Genomic DNA, 23,984 nt, shown 5'->3' with positions numbered 1-23,984 from the left:
TGATACTTTAAAGATACTTTATAAACATAAATATAGTTCATGTTCTGTTCCTTTTTATTCTCTTTGTGCTTTAGTTTTCTTACATATAACATGGGGATAATAGAGCCTACCTCATTAAGGTTGTTTTGAGGATTAAGAAGCTATTATATGGCCAGGCGCAGTGACTCACGCCTGTAATCCCAGTACTTTGGGAGGCTGAGGCAGGCAGATCACCTGAGGTGGGGAGTTCCAGACCAGCTTAACCAACATGGAGAAACTCCGTCTGTACTAAAAATACAAAAATTAGCTGGGCGTGGTGGCGCATGCCTGTAATCCCAGCTACTTGGGAGGCTGAGGCAGGAGAATCACTTGAACCTGGGAGGCGGAGATTGTGGTGAGCCAAGATTGCGCCATTGCACTCCAGCCTGGGCAAAAAGAGCGAAACTCACATCTCAAAAAAACAAAAAAACAATTATATATAAAGCCCTTAAAACAGTGCCTGACACACTTAGGCCTGTGTGATATTTGCTTCTCTTAACTATTATTGTTGTTACGATTTGGATTTTTATTTTCTTGCTTTCTGGTAGGATTGTGATAGGAATAAAAACTAACATTGGCCAGGCATGGTGGCTCATACCTGTTATTCCAGCACGTAGGGAGACCAACGTGAGAGGATCACTTGAACTCAGGAGTTTGAGACCAGCCTGGGCAACATAGCAAAATCCTGTTTCTACTGAAAATATGAAAAAATAATTATGGGCATGGTGGCACATGCCTATAGTACCAGCTAATGGGGAGGCTGAGATGCAAGAGTCGCTTGAACCCAAGAGGCAGAGGTTGCAGTGAAGCAAAATCATGCCATTGCACTCCAGCTTGCGTGACAGTGCAAGACTCTGTCTCACAAAAAAAAAAAAAAAAAAAAAAAAAAAGCCAGGCCTGGTAGTGTTCGCCTGTAGTCCCAGCTACTCAGGTGGCTGAGGTGTGAGGATTGCTTGAGCCCAGGAGATCAAGGCTGCAGTGAGCAGTGATTGTGCCACTGCACTTCAGCCTCAGTTACAGAGTGAGATCCTGTCTCAAAAAAAAAAAAAATAAGAAATAACATTTATTGCCTAACTCTACTATATGTCAAATTCTTTGCTTTATTAATCCACACTACAATCCACACTATGAAGTAACTGCTCTCTTATTTTATAGATTAGATAGTAAAGGATAGAACTATAATTTGAATGTAAGTTGCACTCTAGAACTTAAAGCTTGTCTCATTTGGCTGGGGGTGGTGGGTCATGCCTGTAAATCTCAGCCCTTTGGGAGGCTGAGGCAGGTGGATAACGAGGTCAGGAGTTCGAGACACCCTGACTAATATGGTGAAACCCTGTCTCTACTAAAAATACAAAAAATTAGCTGGGCATGGTGGCACATGGCTGTAGTCCCAGCTACTCAGGAGGCTGAGACCGGAGAATCTCTTGAACCCAGGAGGTGGAGGTTGCAGTGAGCCAAGATCGTACCACTGCACTCTGGCCTGAGTGACAGAGTAGAACTCGGTCTAAAAAAAAAGAACAAAACAACAAAACAAATGTTTGTCTCATTCTCTTGTTTTGTTTTAACTGCACATTTCAAGTATGAAGTTAATTAAAAGTGACTTTTACTCTGTTCTTATTTTTTTCCCATGTAGGAGTAAAATATATTCACCCAATCTTTTAGGCAGTCATATAGTCATATATAAATAACTTTCTCTATTGCATGACCTTTTGTTATATTTAATTTACCAAGATTATATTAAAGGAGAGAGACTTTTAGTTGTGTACAAATTATTTCTTATTCTTTGTTTTTGTTTTAATTATATGATTTCTATTACTGTAGGCAACTTCAGTTCATTTATGCAGAAGGAAATATTTGAGCAGCCAGAATCTGTCGTGAACACAATGAGAGGAAGAGTAAACTTTGATGACTATACTGGTAATTACATAAGAATTATTTTGTTATTTCAGTGTCTCTTATAAGAGGTGCCATTAACAACCTGAAAGTTCGTTGCCCTTAATAGACTTGTAGAACAACTATAACTGGCAGCCATCAGTAGAGCCCAGCCATCTTGGAAAAAGTTCTTTAGTGTATGATTCTACCTATATAAGATCTAGAGTAGTCAGATTCACAGAAACAGAAAGTAGATTAATGGTTACCAGGGGCTGTGGAGAGGGGAGATGGGGAGTTATTGTTTAAAGGGTACAGAGTTTCAGTTGTGGGATGATGAAGAAGTTACAGAGATGGATAGTAGTGATGGTCGCACAACAATGTGAATGTGCTTAATGTCATTGAATTGTACATTTAAAAATAGTTAAAATGGTAAATTTTATGTATTGGTCACCCATTGTGTACCAAGGAGTGTCCTAGGTACTGTGAATTCTAAGAAGAATGAGACCTGGTTTTGTTGCTGGGCAGCTTACATGTATCTGCCTAGCCTAGGTTTCCTTTCTCAGTGTATGCATGAGTAAAAGTGTAAACTTCCCCAGAGGTCTTTCAGGTATTTGCTTGATGCCTTTTGAATAGCCTATACCCTCCTGCATTTTTAGGGTAGAGGTAAGAGTACAACACTAGTCTTATTTCTGGAAATTCTCTCTAGACTGTGTCACAGGAGTGTTTATGCACTCCTGTTTGCGAGATGAGTTTGAGATTGACATTATGTGCTCATAAGATGTCCCTAAAATTATTGCTAAATCATGTTTTCAGAGTACTGCTCTTTCATCATGACCAGTTTAATAAAAAAAGCTTGTTTAGCAAACAAGCTTTGGGCTGTCTGCATATTAGGAATTAGTTTTTGAGAAATAATAAGTGATGTGCAAAATCTTTTGTTCCTGAATCTATGTGTCATATGTACAATATTTAGTGTCGTCTTCATGTCATATCCTGCTAATTGATAGGGAATTATCTTTAGGAATAAATGCTGTTTCACATCTTTTTTTTCTCTGAGTAAGTGTTAGACTCTTAGTAGGAGAGATTTGTTGAAGGCTGAATTAATCAATTGGATATCTGTTATGTGCAGTGCACCATGCTGGATGTGTTAGGAACTATGGGAAAGCTATCTCTAATAAAGTCTTGTTCTTGAGGCTCTTATGATCTAGGAGAGGGGGGAAGAATATATAATTAACTATTTAGGCCAGGTGTGGTGGCTTATGCCTGTAATTCTAGCACTTTGGGAGGCTGAGGTGGGCAGATCACTTGAGGCCAGGAGTTTGAGACCACCCTGACCAACATGGCAAAACCCATCTCTACTAAAAATAAAAAATTTGGGCCAGGTGCGGTGGCTCAAGCCTGTAATCCCAGCCCTTTGGGAGGTCGAGGTGGGCGGATCACCTGAGGTCAGGAGTTTGAGACCAGCCTGACCAACATGGTGAAAGCTCATCTCTACTGAAAAATATAAAAATTAGCCAGGTGTGGTGGTGCGTGCCTGTAGTCCCAGATACTTGGGAGGCTGAGGCAGGAGAATCGCTTGAACTCAGGAGGTGGAGGTTGCGGTGAGCTGAGATTGTGCCATTGCACTCCAGCCTAGGTGACAAGAGCGAAATGCCGTCTCAAAAAAACAGGCAACACTAGAAAGATGGTGGAGCAAGAGCAAAGAAAAATCCCTTTGTTTCCAGAAAATCTCCTGAAAAAGAGGAAGGCTTATCAAGCCCCCAAAGCCACCCAGGCAAACTCGGCACTTTTGGCAAAGAAGGAGCAGAGCAAAGTAAAATAGATCAGCGTTAAGTAACTGAAATAATTCCTACATGATTCCTGGTGTTAGAAACATGATAAGGTGCGTCTCAGACTACTAGAAGTGAAACCTCATGCCTTGGAATTGCCAGATAAACATTCCTTGGCCTTTGTTGTTGTTGTATGCATCGAAAGGATTGATGGCATGAATTTACTGGTACAGAGAACCATTGCAAGGCTTTGCCTAAAGAAAATTTTTAGTGGTGCCTTTGTAAAAGTCACCCCCCAGAACCTAAAAATGCTGCATATAGTGGAACCTGACGTGACCTAGGGATTTCCACATCTGAAGTCTGTCCGGGAACTCATTTTGAAACGTGGACAAGCCAAGGTCAAGGATAAGACCATCTCTCTGACTGACAACACAGCGATTGAGGAGCACCTGGGGAAGTTTGGTATCATTTGCTTGGAAGACCTCATTCAGGAAATTGCCTTCCCAAAGAAGCATTTCCAGGAGATCTCATGGTTCTTGCACACTGTCCACCTCTCAGTGCCCAGTTATGCTACCAGAAATAGAGTGAGCTTCCTCAAGGAGATGGGCACACTTGGCTATTGGAGTGAACGCATCAATCAGCTTATCTGTCAGCTGAACTAGACCCAGGTGCCAAAATGCAGTAAATTTTTATTAATGAAGTAGAAGCATGTGTTTTTGGTTTTTTGGGAATTTTTATCAAGTATCTTCAGAGAAGATTATTTCCTGCTTTATCTTCAAAAACTGGAAAGGAAGCGTCAAAAAAAAGTCAGTAGCTGGCCGGGCACGGTGTTTCACGCCTGTAGTCCAAGTACTTTGGGAGGCCAAGGTGGGTAGATCACCTGTGGTCAGGTTTGGGAGGCCAAGACGGGCTGATCACTTGAGGCCAGGATTTTGAGACCAGCCTGACCAACATGGCAAAAACCCATCTCTACTAAAAATTCAAAAATTTAGCTGGGTGTGGTGGGGCATGCCTGTAATTCCAGCTACTCAGGAGGCCGAGGCAGGAAAATTGCTTGAACCGGGAGGTGGAGATTGCGGTAAGCTGAGATCGCGCCATTGCACTCTAGCCTGGGCAACTAGAGCAAAACTCTGTCCCTCCCGCCAAAAAAAAGGAAAAGGAAAAGGCATTAGCTTATGTTTATGGCAAGCACCTCTCATCACAGTCCAGTTCCAAGGAAAAATTCCAGTGTTTTCTACCTTGGCTGCTGCCTCATCTGAAATCGGCTCATTCCATGGAGGAAGGAGTCCTGCTTTGTTGCATCTTCTATCCTGGGGCTTAATGTTGGTAAATGAGTAACTCTAGCATTTGTACAAGGCTCTCTAAGACTTGCAGCAGTCGACCAAGCCCAGGGACATAATTGAATCTGGAGATTCCTGGGGCCTTGTTTTGAAAAAGACTTGAAATACTCGTAGGAAGAAAGGCACAAAATAAATGTTCACTTGTCAAAACAAAAAATCAAAATATTAGCTGGGCGTGATGGTGCCACGTGTGATCTCAGCTACTCAGGAGGCTGAGGCAGGAGAATTGCTGGAACCCAGGAGGTTGAGGCTGCAGTGAGCCAGGATTGCACTACTGCACTCTAGCCTGGGCAAAAGAGCAAGACTCTGTCTCAAAAAAAAAAAAAAAAAAAAAAAAAAAATTAAAGAAAGGTAAAATATGATAAATAACATTAGAAACACCTTTTACTGTTGAAATGCTTTAATGCTGAATTTAGAGCAAGTAGTGAATCTGTGGGAACGGGCTTTGGGATCAGGAAAGGCTTAAAAAGTAGGCAGGTTTGGGTTTTGAAGGATTTTGAAGATTTACATAGATGAAGATCAGATGGGAGCATTTCAGTTGGCTAGAAGAGCATTAGCTAGTGGAATTAGTATTAGCTAGATAGTGAGACCTTTAGAAAGTTGCTTATTAAATAAATGTAGTCTCTATTGTCTGCCAGATCTAGTGCTTGAAGAGGAGTAAAAAGAAATGTCTAGAAAAGAAGCTGAGAGGAACTGCTTGCTATAGAGGGCTTTGAATGCATTCTAATGTGAGAGTGGAGTGGGAGGTACCTCCTTTTATAGAAATTACAGAGCTATTGAAGGCTAAGAAGCCAGGGGGTATGCTAACTGTTTTTACTGAGGTGAACTGGCTGCCAGTCTTGAGTGTGCACCACAAAAATGAGAGGCTGAGATGTGGTTGTCAGATAGGATGTTGTCCTGGCTGAGGTACAGCCATAGGGGAGGGAGGAGGGGACCAGGAGAGAAACAGAAGCAGTATAAACTAGAAATTATGTCTGCCTCTATAGACAGAAGAGGGTTGTTGAAGATGGTTGAGCTGGAAGAACTGGGAGAGTAGCAGTAAACTCTTTAATGGTATTTATGGAAATGAGGTCAGGAAAAAGATTTGTTTTATAAGGGAAGAAAATGAGACAAATCTGGGGAACATGGTTTTTTTAAAAAGTACTTTTGGCTGGGTGAAGCAGCTCATGCCTGTTAATCCCAGCACTTTGGGAATCCAAAGCAGGAGGATCACTTGAGCTCAGGAGTTCTAGACTAGCCTGGGCAATCTAGGGAGATCTTCGTTTTTACTAAAAAATTTTTTTAAAATGAGCTGGGTGTGGTAGTGGGCGCCTGTAGCTCTGGCTTCTCAGGAACCTGAAGTGGGAGGATGCTTGAGCCCTGTAGATTGAGGCTGCAGTGAGCTCTGACTCTACCACTGCACTGCAGCCTGGTTGAAAAACTTGTCTCAAAAAAAAAAAAGAGTACTTATATCTGTATTATGTGCATAAAAGTTCTGTAATAAAACAGATTAGTTGTTGTCTTTTTGTTATTAAGATGAAGAGATTGAGGCTGTCAGTTTGCCAGAGGTCACATTGTTAGTCATTTGTTGAAGCAAAGTAGTCCCCATGTATGTGCATTGTTGTGTTCTCCATCCCCTCCCCTGTCCATCAGGCATTCTTGCTTTTGCCTGTAGTGATGGCCTACCTCATCTCAAAAGGGATCAGGCTTTTCTCAAAAGCATCAAATTCAGAGCTTTGGGCAACTCCTTTCAGAACTATTCCAACTCTCCTCAGTCACCAGAAATTTCTAGGACTAATTTTAAGGAAACACCATGGCCAGCTAATCTCACCAGCTTACACATCCATGTCATTCTTCGTCATTGTCTGCATTGCAATACAGGTCTTTTTTTTTTTTTTTTTTTTGCTTTTATATTGAGTCTTTGCCTTTGCATGACCCCGAGCCAGCCTTTTACTGTTGTTTCCTTTCTTTCCAAACATTTGTAATTAATGCCGAGGTCTGTGGAAAACACTGTAGGCAGAGGTACACAAACAGGCTTGGTCTAGTGCAGGAACAGCAAGAAGACCAGTCTGGCTGGTGTGGCCTGAGTGAGAGGGGACGTGCTAGGATATTAGGTCACAGTAAGCATGAGAGAGATCGTATGGGACTTGAAGGCCAAAGGAAGGAGTTTGGATTTGATTCTAAATTATTTGGGAAGTTGGTAACACTTTTTATTTTGTTTGGTTTTGTTTTCTACTTGCTAATTTTTTAAAATAGACAAACATACCTTCTTTTATTATTGAAATTCAAAAAGAAGAACATACAATTATTCAAAAGATAAAAAGTAAAACATGTACCTTGGTTTATAGTATAACTAACTAAGATAAGACAGAAGGTGGCCTGGTCGGGCATGGTGACTCATGCCTGTAATCCCAGCACTGGGAGGCAGAGGCAGGTGGATCACTTGAGTTCAGGAGTTCGAGAACAGCCTAGCTAACATGGTGAAACCCTCTCTCTACCAGAAATTCAAAAAATTAGCTGGGCATGGTGGCTCATGCCCGTAATCCCAGCTACTAAGGAGGCTGAAGCTGGAGAATTGCTTGAACCTGGGAGGCGGAGGTTACGGTGAGCCAAGATTGTGCCACACTGCACTCCAGCCTGGGCGACACAGCAAGACTCCGTCTCAAAAAAACTAAAAATGAAAAAGAAGGTGGGGAGATGAAGAGAGCAGGGACAGAGTAGACAGACTGAGGATGGTTCAGAGAGAGAAGCAGGATGAGGTCCACGAGGAGGTACCTGCCTTTCTCCTTAGCCAGTTGTGGAACTGTTTGAGTCTAGAACTTGGGTAGCCTCTCAGTGTCTTGACCACTATATTCACTTGGTGGGTGGTTAGGGAATTTTAGTTGTGTAGTTGAATGAATGTTGAATGGGAATTTCTCACAGGTAGAAAACTAGCCTGTGTGGAAGGATTTCTGGACAAGACACATGGAGAACAACATGTAAATAGCTATAGAAACTGAAAAAGAAAAAGAGGACAGACTTCATTGGAGGGTCTTTATGTTTTCAAAGGATCACTCTAAAAGATCCTTCTCGCAGCGTATGGAGAGCAGACTCTAGGAGGTGGAGGACAGAAAAGAGAACTGGAGAATGTTGCTGTCATCCAGGGAGAGATGCGTGGTTTGAAGATAAATGTGGAGGGATAGGAACAATCAAGCATTTTGACTGAAGCATTAGGGGAATGGGGATGGCAAAGGCTGAGAGGAGAGTGGGTTTATGTTGTGTACAGAACACTTTTCTGGGAACCAGAAGGGAAATAAACATAACTGAGATGATGTTTTTCCCACACAGGTTTATTGAGACATAATTAGATACAATAAAATTCACCCATTCCTAGTGTATAACTCTTAGGTTTGACAAACCTCTACAACACAGTCATAATCATAACCTCCTACAAAGTCAATATGTAGAACAGTTCCATCACTCCGAAAAATTCCTTGCACCCTATTGTTGCCACCCCCTCCTCCAGCTCCAGCCTTCAGCATCTACTGACCTGTTTTCTGTGTCCCTTTACTTTTGCCTTTAAGATAACTTTTAAAGAGAAGAATGTAAAAATGACTGACAAAGGTAGATGTATTAAATACTGTGATTGTGTGGGCATGTAGAGAGTTGAGTAAGGTCAGTTACAAGTTTGGAGGGGCCAGTTAAGTTGTGACTTATTTAATTTACTTTTCAAAATTACAGAGAACTGTGCTTTCTAAGAGGAATATGAATTCTTTAAAACAGCAGTATTCTTTCTCATATTGGCAGTGGATACTTATAAAATACGATTCACATGGTTCTTTGCTAAATAATTATGTACACAAACTTTTATTTCAGTGAATTTGGGTGGTTTGAAAGATCACATTAAGGAGATCCAGAGATGTCGGCGTTTGATTCTTATTGCTTGTGGAACAAGTTACCATGCTGGTGTAGCAGTAAGTGCCTCTTAAAATTTTAATTATAGAGGATATCTATAGAACAAGTAGTACCTCTAATATATGTTAAACTCTCTTTTGTTAAAATGTGTTATCTTTTCACTTTTGTGATGAAAAAAAGAAGGTAGGGGAGAAATTTTACCAGCTGCTCGGAATTATTTATCAATGGAAGATCTGAGAAAAGGTCCATAGACATACAGATAGACCCCCTGCAACGGACTTCATGGAAGGCCAAGAAGGGGAGAGTTTCAGTACTGTCCTAGACTTGTAGCCTAAGGAGCTTACCTATGTGTATAAGAGCAGTCATAGGGTTTTGCTTAGTGTTGTTCACTTGCTCTAGACAGATGACCCATATCATGTGTGAACTTCAATGCAGTTTTATTTTGTGGGCACATTACTGCAAAGAAAGGGAGTCTGCTTTTTTTTTTTTTTTTTAAATCAGATTTTATTCTTAAAATTCTTCTTTTAGAAGCTGAAATTTGGTATCAAAAACTTGTATTGTTGTCACTGCAGAAGCATAGGTATATGAGGGTATTTTATTCTAATAAGTCAGATTCACATGTAGTTTCCTTAAAAAGAGACAGTTTATGTGCTGTTGATGTTAACTCTTATAAACAGAAGACCTTTACATTCAATTTCTGCTTTGAGGATTGATTTCCAAAATTCATGACATAGTAATTTTTTTATTTTCTGAGGCATAAATATTTATTAGGAGCCATTTATTTAAGCAGTGAGTGAAACTATCTGGTCACTAGCCCTTGCATCTCAACAAGCTTTGCTCTTTTCTAAGACTACATCCTACACCTTCCCCCAATCCTCCAAAATTATATGGTCCTAAACAGAAAGTCTATGTAATATTAAAGGGTAGAGGTCTAAAAAAGTGATTGTTAGCTTTGCGCAATGGCAGTATCATAGCCAATGAGGTTTATCTGAGGCACGATTATTGCTAATTAAAAAAGTGATTGTTTTGTCCGGGAGTGGTGGCTCACACCTATAATCCCAGCGCTTTGGGAGTACAAAGTGGGAGGATCACTTGATGCCAGGAGTTTGAGCCTGGGCAACATAGTGAGACCTTGTCTCTACAAAAAGAAAAAAAATTATCAGGGTGTGGTGGCAAGTCCCTGTAGTCCTAGCTGCTTGGGAGGCTGAGGCAGGAGGATCACTTGAGTCCAGAAGGTTGAGGCTGCAGTGATCCTGGATTGCACGGCTGCACTCTAACCTGGGTGACAAAACCAGACCCTGCCTCAAAAAAAAATGTTTTTGAACATGGGAAGAATGACATAAACACATTAGTGGTAGCTTAGATCTATTGCTGAATGAGCCCTCTATTAACAAATAAAAAAGTTGATTAAATGCTTCATCTAGTACTAAGAAAATTTTGGGGCAGAAATTTATATGCTCTGTTAGAATTCTCTAATGTAGGATTTTTTTTGTTGTTTTGTGGATGCCAAGACTGCTACAGTTAACAAACACTAGAAATCCCTGTGGTTTATCAGACAAAATAGTACCATTTATTTTACCTTGTTTTACATTCTTTGTTGTTGTTTTATGACACATTTGCATGGTTTTTTAGTATCTCTCTGTATCCTGAATAATAACTGACTACACTCTAATTATTCTTAACCCATTTATGCGAGAGGTTGCAAATTTTTGTGTGAAAAATCAGACCTTGGCAATAACATAGAGCAGTAGAATATAAATGACTCCCACAAGCTTAGTGTTCCAATAATGGAATACTAGGCATAAATGGTTTAAGTATAGCCTACTTAGTAGACTTTTCAAAATTTTAATTTTCTCTACATTTTGTCGTGGCATTCAGTGGAATTTATGCATTAAGTTACTCTATTGTGGTGGAAATAGGTCATTTTGTGTATTTATAAAAAGTTGTTTCTAGCTGGGTGCAGTGGTGTGTGCTTGTAGTTCCAGTTACTCGGAAGCTGAGGCAGGAGAATCACTTGAGACCAGGAATTTGAGGCTTCAGTGTACTGTAATCATGCCTCTTAATAGCTACTGCACTCCAGCCTGGGCAACAAACCAATACCTCATCTTTAACCAAAAAAAAAAAAAAAAAAAGGTTGCCTCAACTAAAAGAATAAACTGTTAACTAGCACAGCTAAATCTTGAGATTACTTTTTTGGGGTCTGTTACTTTTAAATATCTGGTAAGTGTCCAGATTTCTTTCTCTCTTTTTTCCCCATCTTTTTATTTTGAAGAATATTATTCTAATGTAACATTTATATTATAAACTGAGTGAAAAGGTTTGGTTTATATTTATTTGTGAGAAAACAGTTAGCATTTTAGTGTCAGTAACTTAATTATACATTATAAATAAAATATATTAATGGAAAAGAGTGATCAAAAATAGGAGCATTTTATCTTCAATGATTTTCTTTACGTGATGTTGTAATGTTAAAAAATGCCAAACCAAAGTTATTTAATATATTTTGGGAAACCAAATAAATCAATTCTGCCCAAATTTGTGAGGAAGCAAAAGTTAAAGGGCTGTGAAATAAGGGCACCTTTAAGTTCTTTATTGCTGAGAAGGAAGAATGCTGAGATGGGTGAAAGATGGGCAGGGCCACTTGCCTGAAGAGGCTGGTGAAAGGCTGTCAGGTGATCTCCAGAGTTAGAATTAAAGCAACACTAAATATATACATTGGTTGAGCTTAAAGTTTTTGCTGCCTAAAAGTTAATTTGTCTGTTGTTTTTAGTTTTCCAATGTTTAGTGTAAAAGGAATTTAATTAGAATAGAAATTTACTGAAATGAAGGTTAAGCTACCTTTTGCACAGAGGCATATATCCCCTTCTTTATTCCCCCTGCCCCATGCCACAAAGTTTGAAAATAGTGAGACCTCTTAAACAAGATTTCTTAAATATATTGATGACTTTTGCAAAATTGTCCTATTTATGAATACATTGCATTTTTTTTTTTTTTTTTGAGACGGAGTTTCGCTCTTGTTATCCAGGCTGGAGTGCAATGGCGCGATCTCGGCTCACCGCAACCTCCGCCTCCTGGGTTCAGGCAATTCTCCTGCCTCAGTCTCCCGAGTAGCTGGGATTACAGGCACGCGCCACCGTGCCCAGCTAATTTTTTGTATTTTTAGTAGAGACGGGGTTTCACCATGTTGACCAGGATGGTCTCGATCTCACGACCTCGTGATCCACCCGCCTCGGCCTCCCAAAGTGCTGGGAACATTGCATTTTTAAAGTGTTTAATTTTTCTCTCTATATTTGTACATCTCTTATTTGAAACCCTTCACTGGCATGGGTATTATGTGAATTTTCATTTTAAAGATTAGGAATTGGGAAGTTAGAGATAACGCACAGTCTGACCCAGAATCATGCTCTTTCCACTTCTCAAAATGTTTTATATGTGTGGGTTTGTTTCCTTATAAGAATGTGTGTGGCCAGGTGTGGTGTGTGGCTCACGTCTGTAATCCCAGTACTTTGAGAGGCTGAGGTGGGCAGATCACGAGGTCAGGAGATCGAGACCATCCTGGCCAACATGGTGAAACCCCATCTCTACTAAGCTGGGTGTGGTGGCACATGCCTGTAGTCCCAGCTACTCGGGAGGCTGAGGCAAGAGAATTGCTTGAACCCAGGAGGCGGAGGTTGCAGCGAGCCAAGATCGTGCCATAGCACTCCAGCCTGATGACAATGTGAGACTCTGTCTCAAAAAAAAAAAAAAAAAAGAACGTGTGCATAGATAGTTGTCTAAAGAGAGTGAAGAAAAATGTTAGCCATGCTTATCTCAAGTGGTAGGATTTTTATTTTTATATTTTAATCTGGGTTGTTTGTATTTTCTAACATGTCATTTTTGTAATCAGTAAAAGCGAAAACTATACATTAAATCCAGAGAAGTCCAGTGAAAGATTATTTGAAAGAGAGTTCTGTGACCAAGTCATCTTTTCTCTGCAGACACGTCAAGTTCTTGAGGAGCTGACTGAGTTGCCCGTGATGGTGGAACTAGCCAGTGACTTCCTGGACAGAAACACACCAGTCTTTCGAGATGATGTTTGCTTTTTCCTTAGTCAATCAGGTGTGCTAATTTAAAAAACTTAAAGGGAAGGACAGTGATTCTTTCCAATAATTCCAGCATATCTTGGCAAAAGCTGATATTTAAAGATAAACTGGTACTGCAGATAACTTGACAAACCCAGATTTATTTTAATATTACCTAATTCTTTATGAGTTAGTAAAAATGAACACCTTTTATGTTCAAAGAGCTGGAGTTTCAACAGCAGAAAGAAGAGAGATCTGACAAGCCATATTACTTAAAGTTTTATAAATTTTTTAAGTGCATATTTTGTGTTTTATTTAAAACAAGTAATATTGTTACAAGTATGGGCAATTTGGTTTTGCTTCTAAAACAGTATATGCTATAACTGTTGGTATGTTATGGTTGTCCTACTTTTTACACAGGTGAGACAGCAGATACCTTGATGGGTCTTCGGTACTGTAAGGAGAGAGGAGCTTTAACTGTGGGAATCACAAACACAGTTGGCAGTTCTATATCAAGGGAGACAGATTGTGGAGTTCACATTAATGCTGGTCCTGAGATTGGTGTGGCCAGTACAAAGGTAAATTCTTGCCTCATTTCTCTGGTGATTATTATTTAATCATAGTGTTAGTGAAGCAGACTAGTCTATAGACAAGTCTGTATCTTATTTTTTGTTAGCAGTTACAGAACTCATATATTTTACTAATCATTGTAATTATCGTAGCACTTAAGGGTCAATAATAGATAAAAGACTTCTCATTCTCTCCCTTCTCCTAATCTTAGAGTTTAAAAGGGACATATGTATATAATGTAAGTCCATTTTGAAAAGGTCTCTGCTGGCTATCCCTGTCTATCACTTACTGTCCTCCTGCTAGGCATAGTAGGATACATAACAAGTATATAACATCTCCTTCTTTTATGAAGTATAGTCAGGAATTAGAAAAGTAACAAATTAGAAACATCCAGTTTAACCATTTTTGAAATTCGGATTTACCTATTTATGGCTACTAATAAATATGTCACAATGTACATACTACCTCTGAAAGTTTTTGAGGAGGAGTACACCTTTGGTATAAAATTTGGCAATTAAAAATTTTTTTTTAATGAGTATTGTATGACAATATCTGTTTCTCTTTAGATACTGCTCTGGGGAGGTTTAAAGGTACTGTCTTGTTTTTTTGAAGGCCTAGTAAAACTACTTTGCTCTTTGAAGTTAGAATATGCATAAATTTAGGTGGGTAATAAAAATAGGAAATCTTAGAAACTTGTATAAATACAAAATATGTTATCTTTCCACAAGTGTGTTTTGGGGTTTTATGTTTGTTTTTTAGAGACAGGGTCTTGTTTTGCCACCCAGGCAGGGGTGGAGTGCAGTGGTGGAAATCATAGCTCACTGCAGCCTCAGACTCATAGGCTCAAGTGATTCTCTGCCTCAGCATCCTGAGTAGCTGGGACTACAGATGCACCACCATGCCTGGCGACTCTTTTTTTGTTTTTTGGTTTTTTTTTTTTTAAAGACAAGGTCTTGCTATGTTGCCCAGGCTGTGTATTACTTTTTATGATTTCACATTTTTGTTTTCTCAGTATTTTTCTGCTTAAGTCTGATATTTCTTGCTGATTGTCTAATATGATTTTGGGGTATTAGTGTATTTGAGTTTAATTAAAGGTTTGTGGAAGACAATGTTAGTGTGTACATAACCACATTTGAATATTTCCTCTCATAGAGAATTTTTTGTAGAAAATTTGTGATTCTTACATAAAAACTCTTTTTCTTTTCTTTTCCTTTTTTTTGTGCGGTGGGGGAGATGAAGTCTCACTCTGTTGCCCAGGCTGGAGTGCAGTGGTATAATCTCAGCTCACTGCAACGTCACCTCCTGGATTCAAGCAATTCTGCCTCAGCCTCCCAGATAGTTGGGATTACAGGCACCTGCCACCATGCCTGGTTAATTTTTGTATTTTTAGTAGAGATGGGATTTCACCATGTTGGCCAGGCTGGTCTTGAACTCCTGACTTCAAGTGATCTACCTTCCTCAGCCTCCCAAAGTGCTGGGATTACAGGCATGAGCCACTGCTATACCTGGTCCTTTTTTTTTTGGAGACAGGGTCTCTCACTCTCTTCCACGGTAGATAAAGTACAGTGGTACAATCATCATGACTTACTGCAGCCTGGGCCTTCCTAGGTTCAGGTGATCCTCCCACCTCCACCTCCTGAGTAGCTGGGACTGCAGTTGCAGCCTACCACCTATGCCTGGCTAATTTTTGTATTTTTTATAGAGATGGAGTTTCACCATATTGCCCCAGCCAGTCTGGAACTCCTGGGCTCAAACGATCTGCCTGCCTCGCCCTCCCAAAGTGCTGAGATTACAGGCATGAGCCCAGCATAAAAAAACTCTTGAGTGAGATTTTTATTTCTTGGGTATTTTGATATTACTAACACTATAATTTAGAGTGCTGAAATGGGAATTTTCTCCATATAGTAATTAAAACATGTTACATGTTTGTGCTTGGGTTTCCATCCTGTGGATGAATTAATGACCAGCCACCTTTAGTAACACTTAATGGATTTTTGAAGCAGTGTCCGGATGGCTTTGATTGGGAGACTGGAATCCCAGAGCCTTTTTATTTATAACAGATTGTGAAACAAGGGCTTCAAGTATGTGGGATATGGGATTGTTTGATTGAATGGATGCCATTGACTTAACCTTCTCATAAAATTTTTCTGGAATTGTGAGCTGCCAAGGAAACTATATATATTTTACATTTCTCATTCCTTTGTTTATGAGAACTTTAATTTGCCTCAACATTTTATAATGATGATTTTCAAATATACAGTAGAGTTTTAAAATTTTTACATACAGGCTGGGTGCAATGGCTCATACCTGTTATCCTGGCACTTGGGGAGGCTGAAGTGGGAGGATCACTTGAGGCCAAGAGTTCGAGACTAGTCTGGGCAACATAGTGAGACCTCATCTCTATAAAAAATACAAAAATTAGCAGGGCATGGTGGTGTGTACCTGTAGTCCTAGCTACTCAGGAGGCTGAGGCAGGAGGAGCCCTTGGGCCCAGGAGTTTGAGGCTGCAGTGAGCTATGATCACACCACCACACTCTAGCCTGGATGATAGAGCAAGATCCTGTCTTAAAAAATAAAAATTTTACATTAACATTGGTATACCCACCATCTAGCTTCTACCATAGCATATTCACCAATTTTACGTGTTCAGTTGTAGTGAATTTGTTTGACTTTGCAACTGTTATCACAATCCAGTTTTAGAAGATGATCACCTGAAATATTCCTTTGTGTTTCTTTACAGTCAATCCTCACTCCTACCCTCCAGCCTCACACTCAGGAACCACTGTTTTCTCCTACTGTATTGTGGCACCTTCCAGAAAATTCTTGTAAATGTAATTTATATAATACATTTTGTGTTCTAGCTTTTTCATTAAGCCTGAAGTTTGTTTTTTAAATAAAGCCAGTTAAATTTAGCAGTGGGGTTTTGTGTACCAACTTTAGTAATGCTAATGTTAATGAGTTCTGATGACCCACTGCTATTGGACCAGCCTAGCCTGAAGTTTTTGAGATTTGTTCATGTTATTTGTATCAGTAGTTCTTTATTTCTGCAAGTCCTTTGTTTTCTTAAAAAAAACAACAACTTTTTATTTTGAAATACCTATATAGGAAGTTGCAAAGATAGTACAGAGAAGTCTTATGTATTCTTCACCCAATTACCCCCCAATGGTTACCACCTGTATAAGAAAAATTAGCATCTTTTTAGTACAGACTTTAATTTCTTTCAAAAATGACTCTTGAAAAATTTACTAAATATGGCAATTTAGTATTACTTTATTTTTCTTGGATTTTAAAGTAATTTTATTCAACTATCTTAGACATTTTGGGCTTAGTTACTTATAATAAATTTTGAGTTATACAGTCATAGACAATTCCAGGTGGCAAATATAAGTTTTTATGTTAGTGGATATTGAAAGAAGTTGATTATTATGATTTTTTTTTTTTTTTTGAGACAGAGTTTTGCTCTTGTTGCCCAGGCTGGGTGCCCAGGCTTGTTGTAGTGGTGCGACCTCAGCTCACTGTAACTTCTGCCTTCTGGTTTCAGTTTCTCCTGCCTCAGCCTCCTGAATAGCTGGGATTACAGGCGCCCACCACCACGCCCATTTATATTTTTAGTAGAGATGGGGTTTCACCATGTTGGCCAGGCTGGTTTTGAAATCCTGACCTTGTGATCCACCTGCCTAGGCCACCCAAAGTGCTGGGATTACAGGCGTGAGCCACCGTGCCCAGCCAGTTACTGATCTTAATCCCTGGGCCCAGTGATGGAGCTAGTAGAAAAATTCAGTGATCTTGCTTATAAATTCTCAACTTTGCCTGAAAAACTGTCAGGATTAGAAGGATCTTTCTGAGTTTCTCATAGTGTCAGATGATAGACATTTCAATACTTCTGGAGGAATTGATGGGTATAAATGTTAGGTTCAGCAACTTTTATATGTTATTGCAGGTGTTTAGAATTTCACCACAGTGCTGACTTTTGTTGATTTAAAAAAATAAAAATGTAACTTTGTTTTTGGCTGAACAAAAAGAAAAGCCAAGTTTAAAATTTCAGAGTCAGCATTTTCCTGGTAAACCTTTTCAAACCTCAGTAGATGCTAAATGTAGAATATAGCTTATTTTTCCTCATAATTGGTTTCTTGGTATGTGTTTAAAAATATGAAATTGAAATTACAAATTAAACTGTAATAGCAATGCAATGGAAAAACATATGCATTAAAGTTGCTCTGTTTAATATTTGTACTTAAAAACTAGTGTTCAGATGTTTTCAGTTCAAACAAATAAATGCTAGTTTGTAGAATAACATTTTTAGTTATGGGCTAGAGGAACTGGAATAATCATTATCTGATCAATTTGGATTGGAAACAGTGTAAGTATCCCAGGGGTCCAAGATACCTCTGACCTGGTAGTATATTTTGTGATTAATTGATTTATTGAAAAGTAAACCACAGTAGGAAGAAGTAGACTAGAAGAGATTGGAATTTAGAATATAGATGTGCTCTTTAGTCTTGGAGGCAGGGGACTCCAAATTCACTTTAGTGCTATGGGAAAAGATTCCAGTTTGCTGGTGGAATATAATAGGTGTACATGGAGGCTGTTGTGGAGGACCATGTGAGCAGCTGGAGGCTGGGAAGTCCAGCAGGAGGAAATAGGGAGTCTCATTTAATGATTGGGAGATAGGGAGTTGCCAGACTGATTTCATTATAGAGGGAGTCTCGTCCACATCATGACAGGAAAATATTCACTAATGGAGTAATCCCTTATCAAGAGAAGAGTAATAGAAATTCAGCATATAATCCATGCACATGCACACACACCCTCAGAATAAATTTCCTAAAGTTAAAATTATATCTGCCATAACCGACAACAGCACAATAAGTTACTGTTTTTATAAAAGAGACATAAATAAAAGCCTCAAATGTCTGAAACATAAAAATCGATGTTTTTCTAAATAACTATTGGATTAAAAAAATATCAGAACTACCATAGAGAAAGACTTACTGGAAAAAAGTACACAATGAATAATAGGGATAAAAATTTAGAGTGTGTGGCCGAAGTGATAAATAGAGGTAAACAGCACTAAATTCCTAGCACAAATTGATGAAAATACCATATTTTTAAATGAAAAGATTGTTTTGTAAAGAAATGACATACCTCAGGACAGAATTAGTGTTCCTGCAACTTGCACTAAAATTAATTTCAAACAGACGAAAAGGGAAAATGTTTAAAAAAGAAAAAAGGAACAATGAAAACAACAGAAGTAAGAAAATTTAATAATACTTAGCTTATGTTAGGATGTGGATGGATTATCTGAGTCTAAAAGTATTACATAAAAGCGAAAAAATTATGTCAATCAACACCAATATAAATCAATATAAAAGGTAAGTTCATGCCGAGAAAGTATTTAAAACATAACAATAACTACCTTCTTAAAACCGATTTGAAAAAAACAAACTCAAGTTGAAAAACAGGTGAGGAACAACCAAGTTGTCAAAAGAGAAACTATACGTGGCCAACAAACATGGAGAAAAAAGCTTAGTTTTAGGATTCGGTATATGTATGGTATAGTATTGAAGGTTCATTATCCAGCAGTCAAAATGGTAACCGTTTGCTAAAAAGATAATTCTCAGTATTTTATAATATGCAGTTAAACAGGCACATCTCACATTCACAAAGAATGAAAACAGTCTTGGTGGCATTTGGACTGTGAATTTTAAAATATGTACAATTTTGCATCCTAAGAAAATAATTGTCTTTTATTTCCATCTGTCATCCATAACATTTATAGTACATTTTGAGCCTATATATCAGGCATTATACAGAACTGAATGTTTTACATTTGTCTCATTTAATTCTCATGTTAATCTTATAAGTGTGTCATGTGCATTTAACAGATGGGGTGTCTGAGGCCTAAAGAGATGAAAACTACTCAAGGTTATAATGTAACTTGACAGAGTTCAGTCTTGGAAATACACTTTACTATTAATTAGGAGTGAAAGCAAGTTCTAAAATTGTACCTGCTAATAATTAATTTTCTTAACTATGTAATGAAAATAAAACTGGAAGTGAGGAACAGGCAATAGGCAAAGGTGAAAATCAAAGAGGAATTAAAAAAAAATCCAACAATACCAGTGTGAGTACCCCAAGGAGAGTTTTTCAAGCACTTGCCTTTTGACTTACACCAAAAACTAAATTTGGTTAGGCACATACTGATTGACTCAACTCATCGTTTCCTTCCTTTCTTAGGGGTATTAGGAATTTTATAAGCATTCAATAGATTATAAGGTGTTTTACTTTTGTATCTAAGAAATAAAGGTTAAGTCATTTGTTCAAGATTCAGAAAAGGAGAATAGCGATAGATTTCCCAAGTTCTGGTTCATTCATTGTTACTAAGGTAGATTTATTTATTTTATTTTATATTTAGTTTTATTTTTGTTTTTTGGAGACAGGGTCTCCCTCTGTCCCAGGCTGCAGTGCAGTTGTACGATCCTGGCTCACTGCAACCTCTGCCTCCTGGGCTCAAGCGATCCTCCTGAGTAGCTGAAACCATGTGCACCACCACACCCAGATAATTTTTGTTTTTTGTTTTTGTAGAAACAGGGTTTCATCATGTTGCCCAGGCTAGTCTCGAACTCCTAAGCTTAAGCAATACACCCGCCCCGGCCTCCCAAAGTGCTGAGTTTACATGTGTGAGCTACTATGCTCGGCCCTAACGTAGTTTTAAAAGATGGATAATGTATACTATAAAACCAATGGGAATTTTATTTTCAGCATTTTAAAATTAAAAGTTCTAAATTCTTAAGATGTAACTGCAACTAATTCTCCTGCTTTTTTGTGATGTTTCAGGCTTATACTAGCCAGTTTGTATCCCTTGTGATGTTTGCCCTTATGATGTGTGATGATAGGATCTCCATGCAAGAAAGACGCAAAGAGATCATGCTTGGATTGAAACGGCTGCCTGGTACAAAGATATTCACATATTATATTTTTGTTTTCTAAGGGAGTGGTAATAGGTAAAATTCTCAAGCTGTGGCTTGTAGCTATTTAGTCAGTAAGATCTTTCTACTTTTGCTCCAGTGTATTAAAAAAACCCCACACTGATAGCACAGAGGAGTAGAAACACTGGTCTTTTGTTGGTTGCTACCAACATATTGTTATTTTATTTGTTTGGTTTATTGTCTTTTTTTGCTAATATTCTTAGATTTGATTAAGGAAGTACTGAGCATGGATGACGAAATTCAGAAACTAGCAACAGAACTTTATCATCAGAAATCAGTTCTGATAATGGGACGAGGCTATCATTATGCTACTTGTCTTGAAGGGGCACTGGTAAGTTTTCTCAGTTCTAATTAATATTCGTCCATTGACTTGTAGAACTGGCACATAGTTATACTTTTACATTAAATGAATGAAATAGGTAGAACTTTTAAAAGTGCTTCTGTATTTATGCATTGTGGTTTGTTTACTTTAAAAAAAGTGCAACAGAGAGCTCTGTTCAGAAGTGAATATCAAAAAGAGTACATTTTAGCATGATAAACTTGGATTTAGCAGATAACTTCTGTTAATTTGTTCAAATATGAATAAAGATTAAGTTCTCTAGATAAAAAATTTAAATTTAACTGAGGTCAGGCTAGACACAGCAGTTCATGTCTATAATCCCAGCACTTTGGGAGGATGTGCAGGTGGCTCACTTGAAGTCAGGTTTGAGACCAGCCTGGCCAACATGGTGAAATCCCATCTCTACTAATAATACAGAAAAATTAGCTGGATGTGGTAGCACATGCCTGTAATCCAGCTACTTGGGAGACTGAGGCAGGGGGAGCACTTGAACCTAGGAGGCAGAGGTTGCAGTGAGCCAAGATTATACCATTGCGCTCCACCTGGGTGACAGAGTGAGACTACATCTCAGAATTTTTTTTTTTGAGACAGAATCTCACTCTGTCACCCATGCAGAAGTGCAGTGGCACGATCTCGGCTCACTGCAACCTCTGCCTCCTGGGTTCAAGTGATTCTCCTGCCTCAGCCTCCCAAGTAGTTGGGACTGCAGGTACGTGTCATCATGCCCAGCTTATTTCTTTTAAATTTTTAGTAGAGACGGGGTTTCACTGTGTTAGCCAGGATGGTCTCAATCTCCTGACCTTGTGATCTACCTGCCTTGGCCTCCCAAAGTGTTGGGATTACGATTGTGAGCCACCACGCCCGGCCAAAAAAAGTTTTTTAATTGAGGTTAAATGTGAAGCAAGAGGGAGAAGAGTTATCAAGAAATATGAATATGTTTGTGATAATCTAAAATCTTTAAAAAGTCCTTGTAGAGCTTTAAAACTTCCAATTACTCGTTATCTTATAGAAATAGTGATCTATTAACTTGTTAGATACATTTATCAGTGGTCCTTTAATACTTTGGATAAATAGACAGTGGTTTGACATATCAGATGCTTTGTATAATGTTTACTTAAAGGTGGATTTTTGAAAAGTGGACTGAAGACATATCTGGTTCTTTCCTATTAGAAAATCAAAGAAATTACTTACATGCACTCTGAAGGCATCCTTGCTGGTGAATTGAAACACGGCCCTCTGGCTTTGGTGGATAAGTTGATGCCTGTGATCATGATCATCATGAGAGATCACACTTACGCCAAGTGTCAGAATGCTCTTCAGCAAGTGGTTGCTCGGCAGGTAATTCGGGGGACTGTGAATACACCTTTGGGATCAAAGAGGGCAGTTATGCTCGCTTATTTGAATGACTTGCAAAACATGTTTACATGTGTTAACTCATTTACTTTATAATACAGCCTTTGAGGTTTACATGTGAGGAATAAGATACTTGGAGGGTTTTGCTTTTTTTTTTTTTAAGACAGAATCTTGCTCTGTTGCCCAGCCCGGAGTGCAGTGGTACAATCTTGGCTCACTACAAGCTCTGCCTCCTGGGTTCAAGTGATTGTTCTGCCTCAGCCTCCCAAGTAGCTGGGATTACAGGTAAATACTACCATGCCTGGCTAATTTTGTATTTTTAGTAGAGATGGGGTTTCATGTTGGCCAGGCTGGTCTCAAACTCCTGACCTCAAGTGATCCACCTACTTTAGCCTTCCAAAGTGCTAGGATTATAGGTGTGAGCTGCCATGCCCAGCCCAGATACTTAGAGTTTTCAGAAGACCAAGGTCATAGATCTCATACTGGGCAGAACCAAACCAGAACTGAGGTCTTGGTCTCTACATCCTATCTTCTTTCAGTTAACATATGCTGCTCCCTTTTAATTTAATACTTCTAAAACATTTCAAAATGTATTTTAAAATATTTTTAAATATATGTTTCAGCTGGGTGCAGTGGCACATGACTGTAGTCCCAGCTACTCTGTGGACTGAGGCAGGAGGATCACTTGAGCCCAGGAGTTTGAGTACAGCCTGGGTAAAGTAGTGAGACTCTATCTCTAAAAAAGTAAATAAAATTGAAAAAAGGCCGGGTGCAGTAGCTCATGCCTGTAATCCCAGCACTTTGGGAGGCCGAGGCAAGCGGATCGTGAGGTCAAGGGATTGAGACCATCTTGACCAACATGGTGAAACCCCATCTCTACTAAAAATACAAAAAATTAGCTGGGCGTGGTGATGCGTGCCTGTAGTCCTAGCTACTTGGGAGGCTGAGGCAGGAGAATTGCTTGAAACCGGAAAATGAAAGTTGCAGTGAGCCATGATTGCGCCACTGCACTCCAGCCTGGTGATCGAGACTATGTCTCAAAAAAAAGTTAAAGTAAAATAAAAAAAAAAAAAAAAAGAAAAAACATACACATGATATATTTCAGGGGAAATCTAACATCTAGGTTTTATTTTAATATTACTGAGTTTTCTTCAGGTCAGTTGGCTTTATATATAAATTCCAAAAGATATTATTCCCTAAGCACAGTGTAGTAGTAATGAACTTGAGATTTGAAGTTAGGCAAACCTGCATTCAAGTACTAAACCTGGTATTTCTTAGTTGCATGAGTTTAAACAAATTACTGGATCCCATAAAGCTTCTGTTTCCTTGACTGTAAGTACTAACAGTCAGATATACTACATAGGAATTTAAAGAAGGCTGTCAGTCAGGCTTCATATGGATTATGCAGTGCAATTTTTGCACATTCATAAGCTATAGCCCTGCCTTTGCCTACCAGTGGTGGTGTGTATGTGTGTGATTTTCTTTCCTAGGGGCGCCCTGTGGTAATTTGTGATAAGGAGGATACTGAGACCATTAAGAACACAAAAAGAACGATCAAGGTGCCCCATTCGGTGGACTGCTTGCAGGGCATTCTCAGCGTGATCCCTTTACAGTTGCTGGCTTTCCACCTTGCTGTGCTGAGAGGCTATGATGTAAGTCATCTACCACTGCAGAAATCTTGGGATGTTTTTCACTTGGATACATTGTGATTTTTTTCTCCTAAATTTTTAACAATAGTGTTTGAGAACTCTTTCAAATATGTATCTGTCGCCTGTTAAATTTTCATGGTCCAATTTGTAGGT

The 23,984-nt window shown here is 38.9% G+C and overlaps 1 protein-coding gene and 2 pseudogenes across 2 annotated transcripts in view; all 3 read left to right on the top strand.

Moving 5' to 3' along the window:
• GFPT1 (glutamine--fructose-6-phosphate transaminase 1) overlaps positions 1 to 23,984 on the top strand; it is a 67,958-nt gene that overhangs the window by 41,579 nt on the left and 2,395 nt on the right. For both annotated transcript variants that reach the window (XM_012433959.2, XM_012433958.3), the window contains 8 exons: positions 1,840 to 1,935; positions 8,831 to 8,928; positions 12,847 to 12,967; positions 13,351 to 13,508; positions 20,338 to 20,452; positions 20,693 to 20,820; positions 22,000 to 22,167; positions 23,673 to 23,834. In XM_012433959.2, the coding sequence (XP_012289382.1) occupies positions 1,840 to 1,935; positions 8,831 to 8,928; positions 12,847 to 12,967; positions 13,351 to 13,508; positions 20,338 to 20,452; positions 20,693 to 20,820; positions 22,000 to 22,167; positions 23,673 to 23,834 (1,046 nt within the window). The remainder of the gene's footprint in view (positions 1 to 1,839; positions 1,936 to 8,830; positions 8,929 to 12,846; positions 12,968 to 13,350; positions 13,509 to 20,337; positions 20,453 to 20,692; positions 20,821 to 21,999; positions 22,168 to 23,672; positions 23,835 to 23,984) is intronic.
• Positions 3,500 to 8,487, top strand: LOC105704616 (ribosomal protein uL30-like; annotated as a pseudogene).
• Positions 9,818 to 9,886, top strand: LOC135269877 (U4 spliceosomal RNA; annotated as a pseudogene).

Source organism: Aotus nancymaae, unplaced genomic scaffold (assembly GCF_030222135.1).
Source record: "Aotus nancymaae isolate 86718 unplaced genomic scaffold, 86718_ANA_hifiasm-v0.15.2.pri h1tg000057l, whole genome shotgun sequence".
NCBI classification, from domain to species: Eukaryota; Metazoa; Chordata; class Mammalia; order Primates; family Aotidae; genus Aotus; species Aotus nancymaae.
This window is presented reverse-complemented; position numbering and strand designations above follow the sequence as displayed.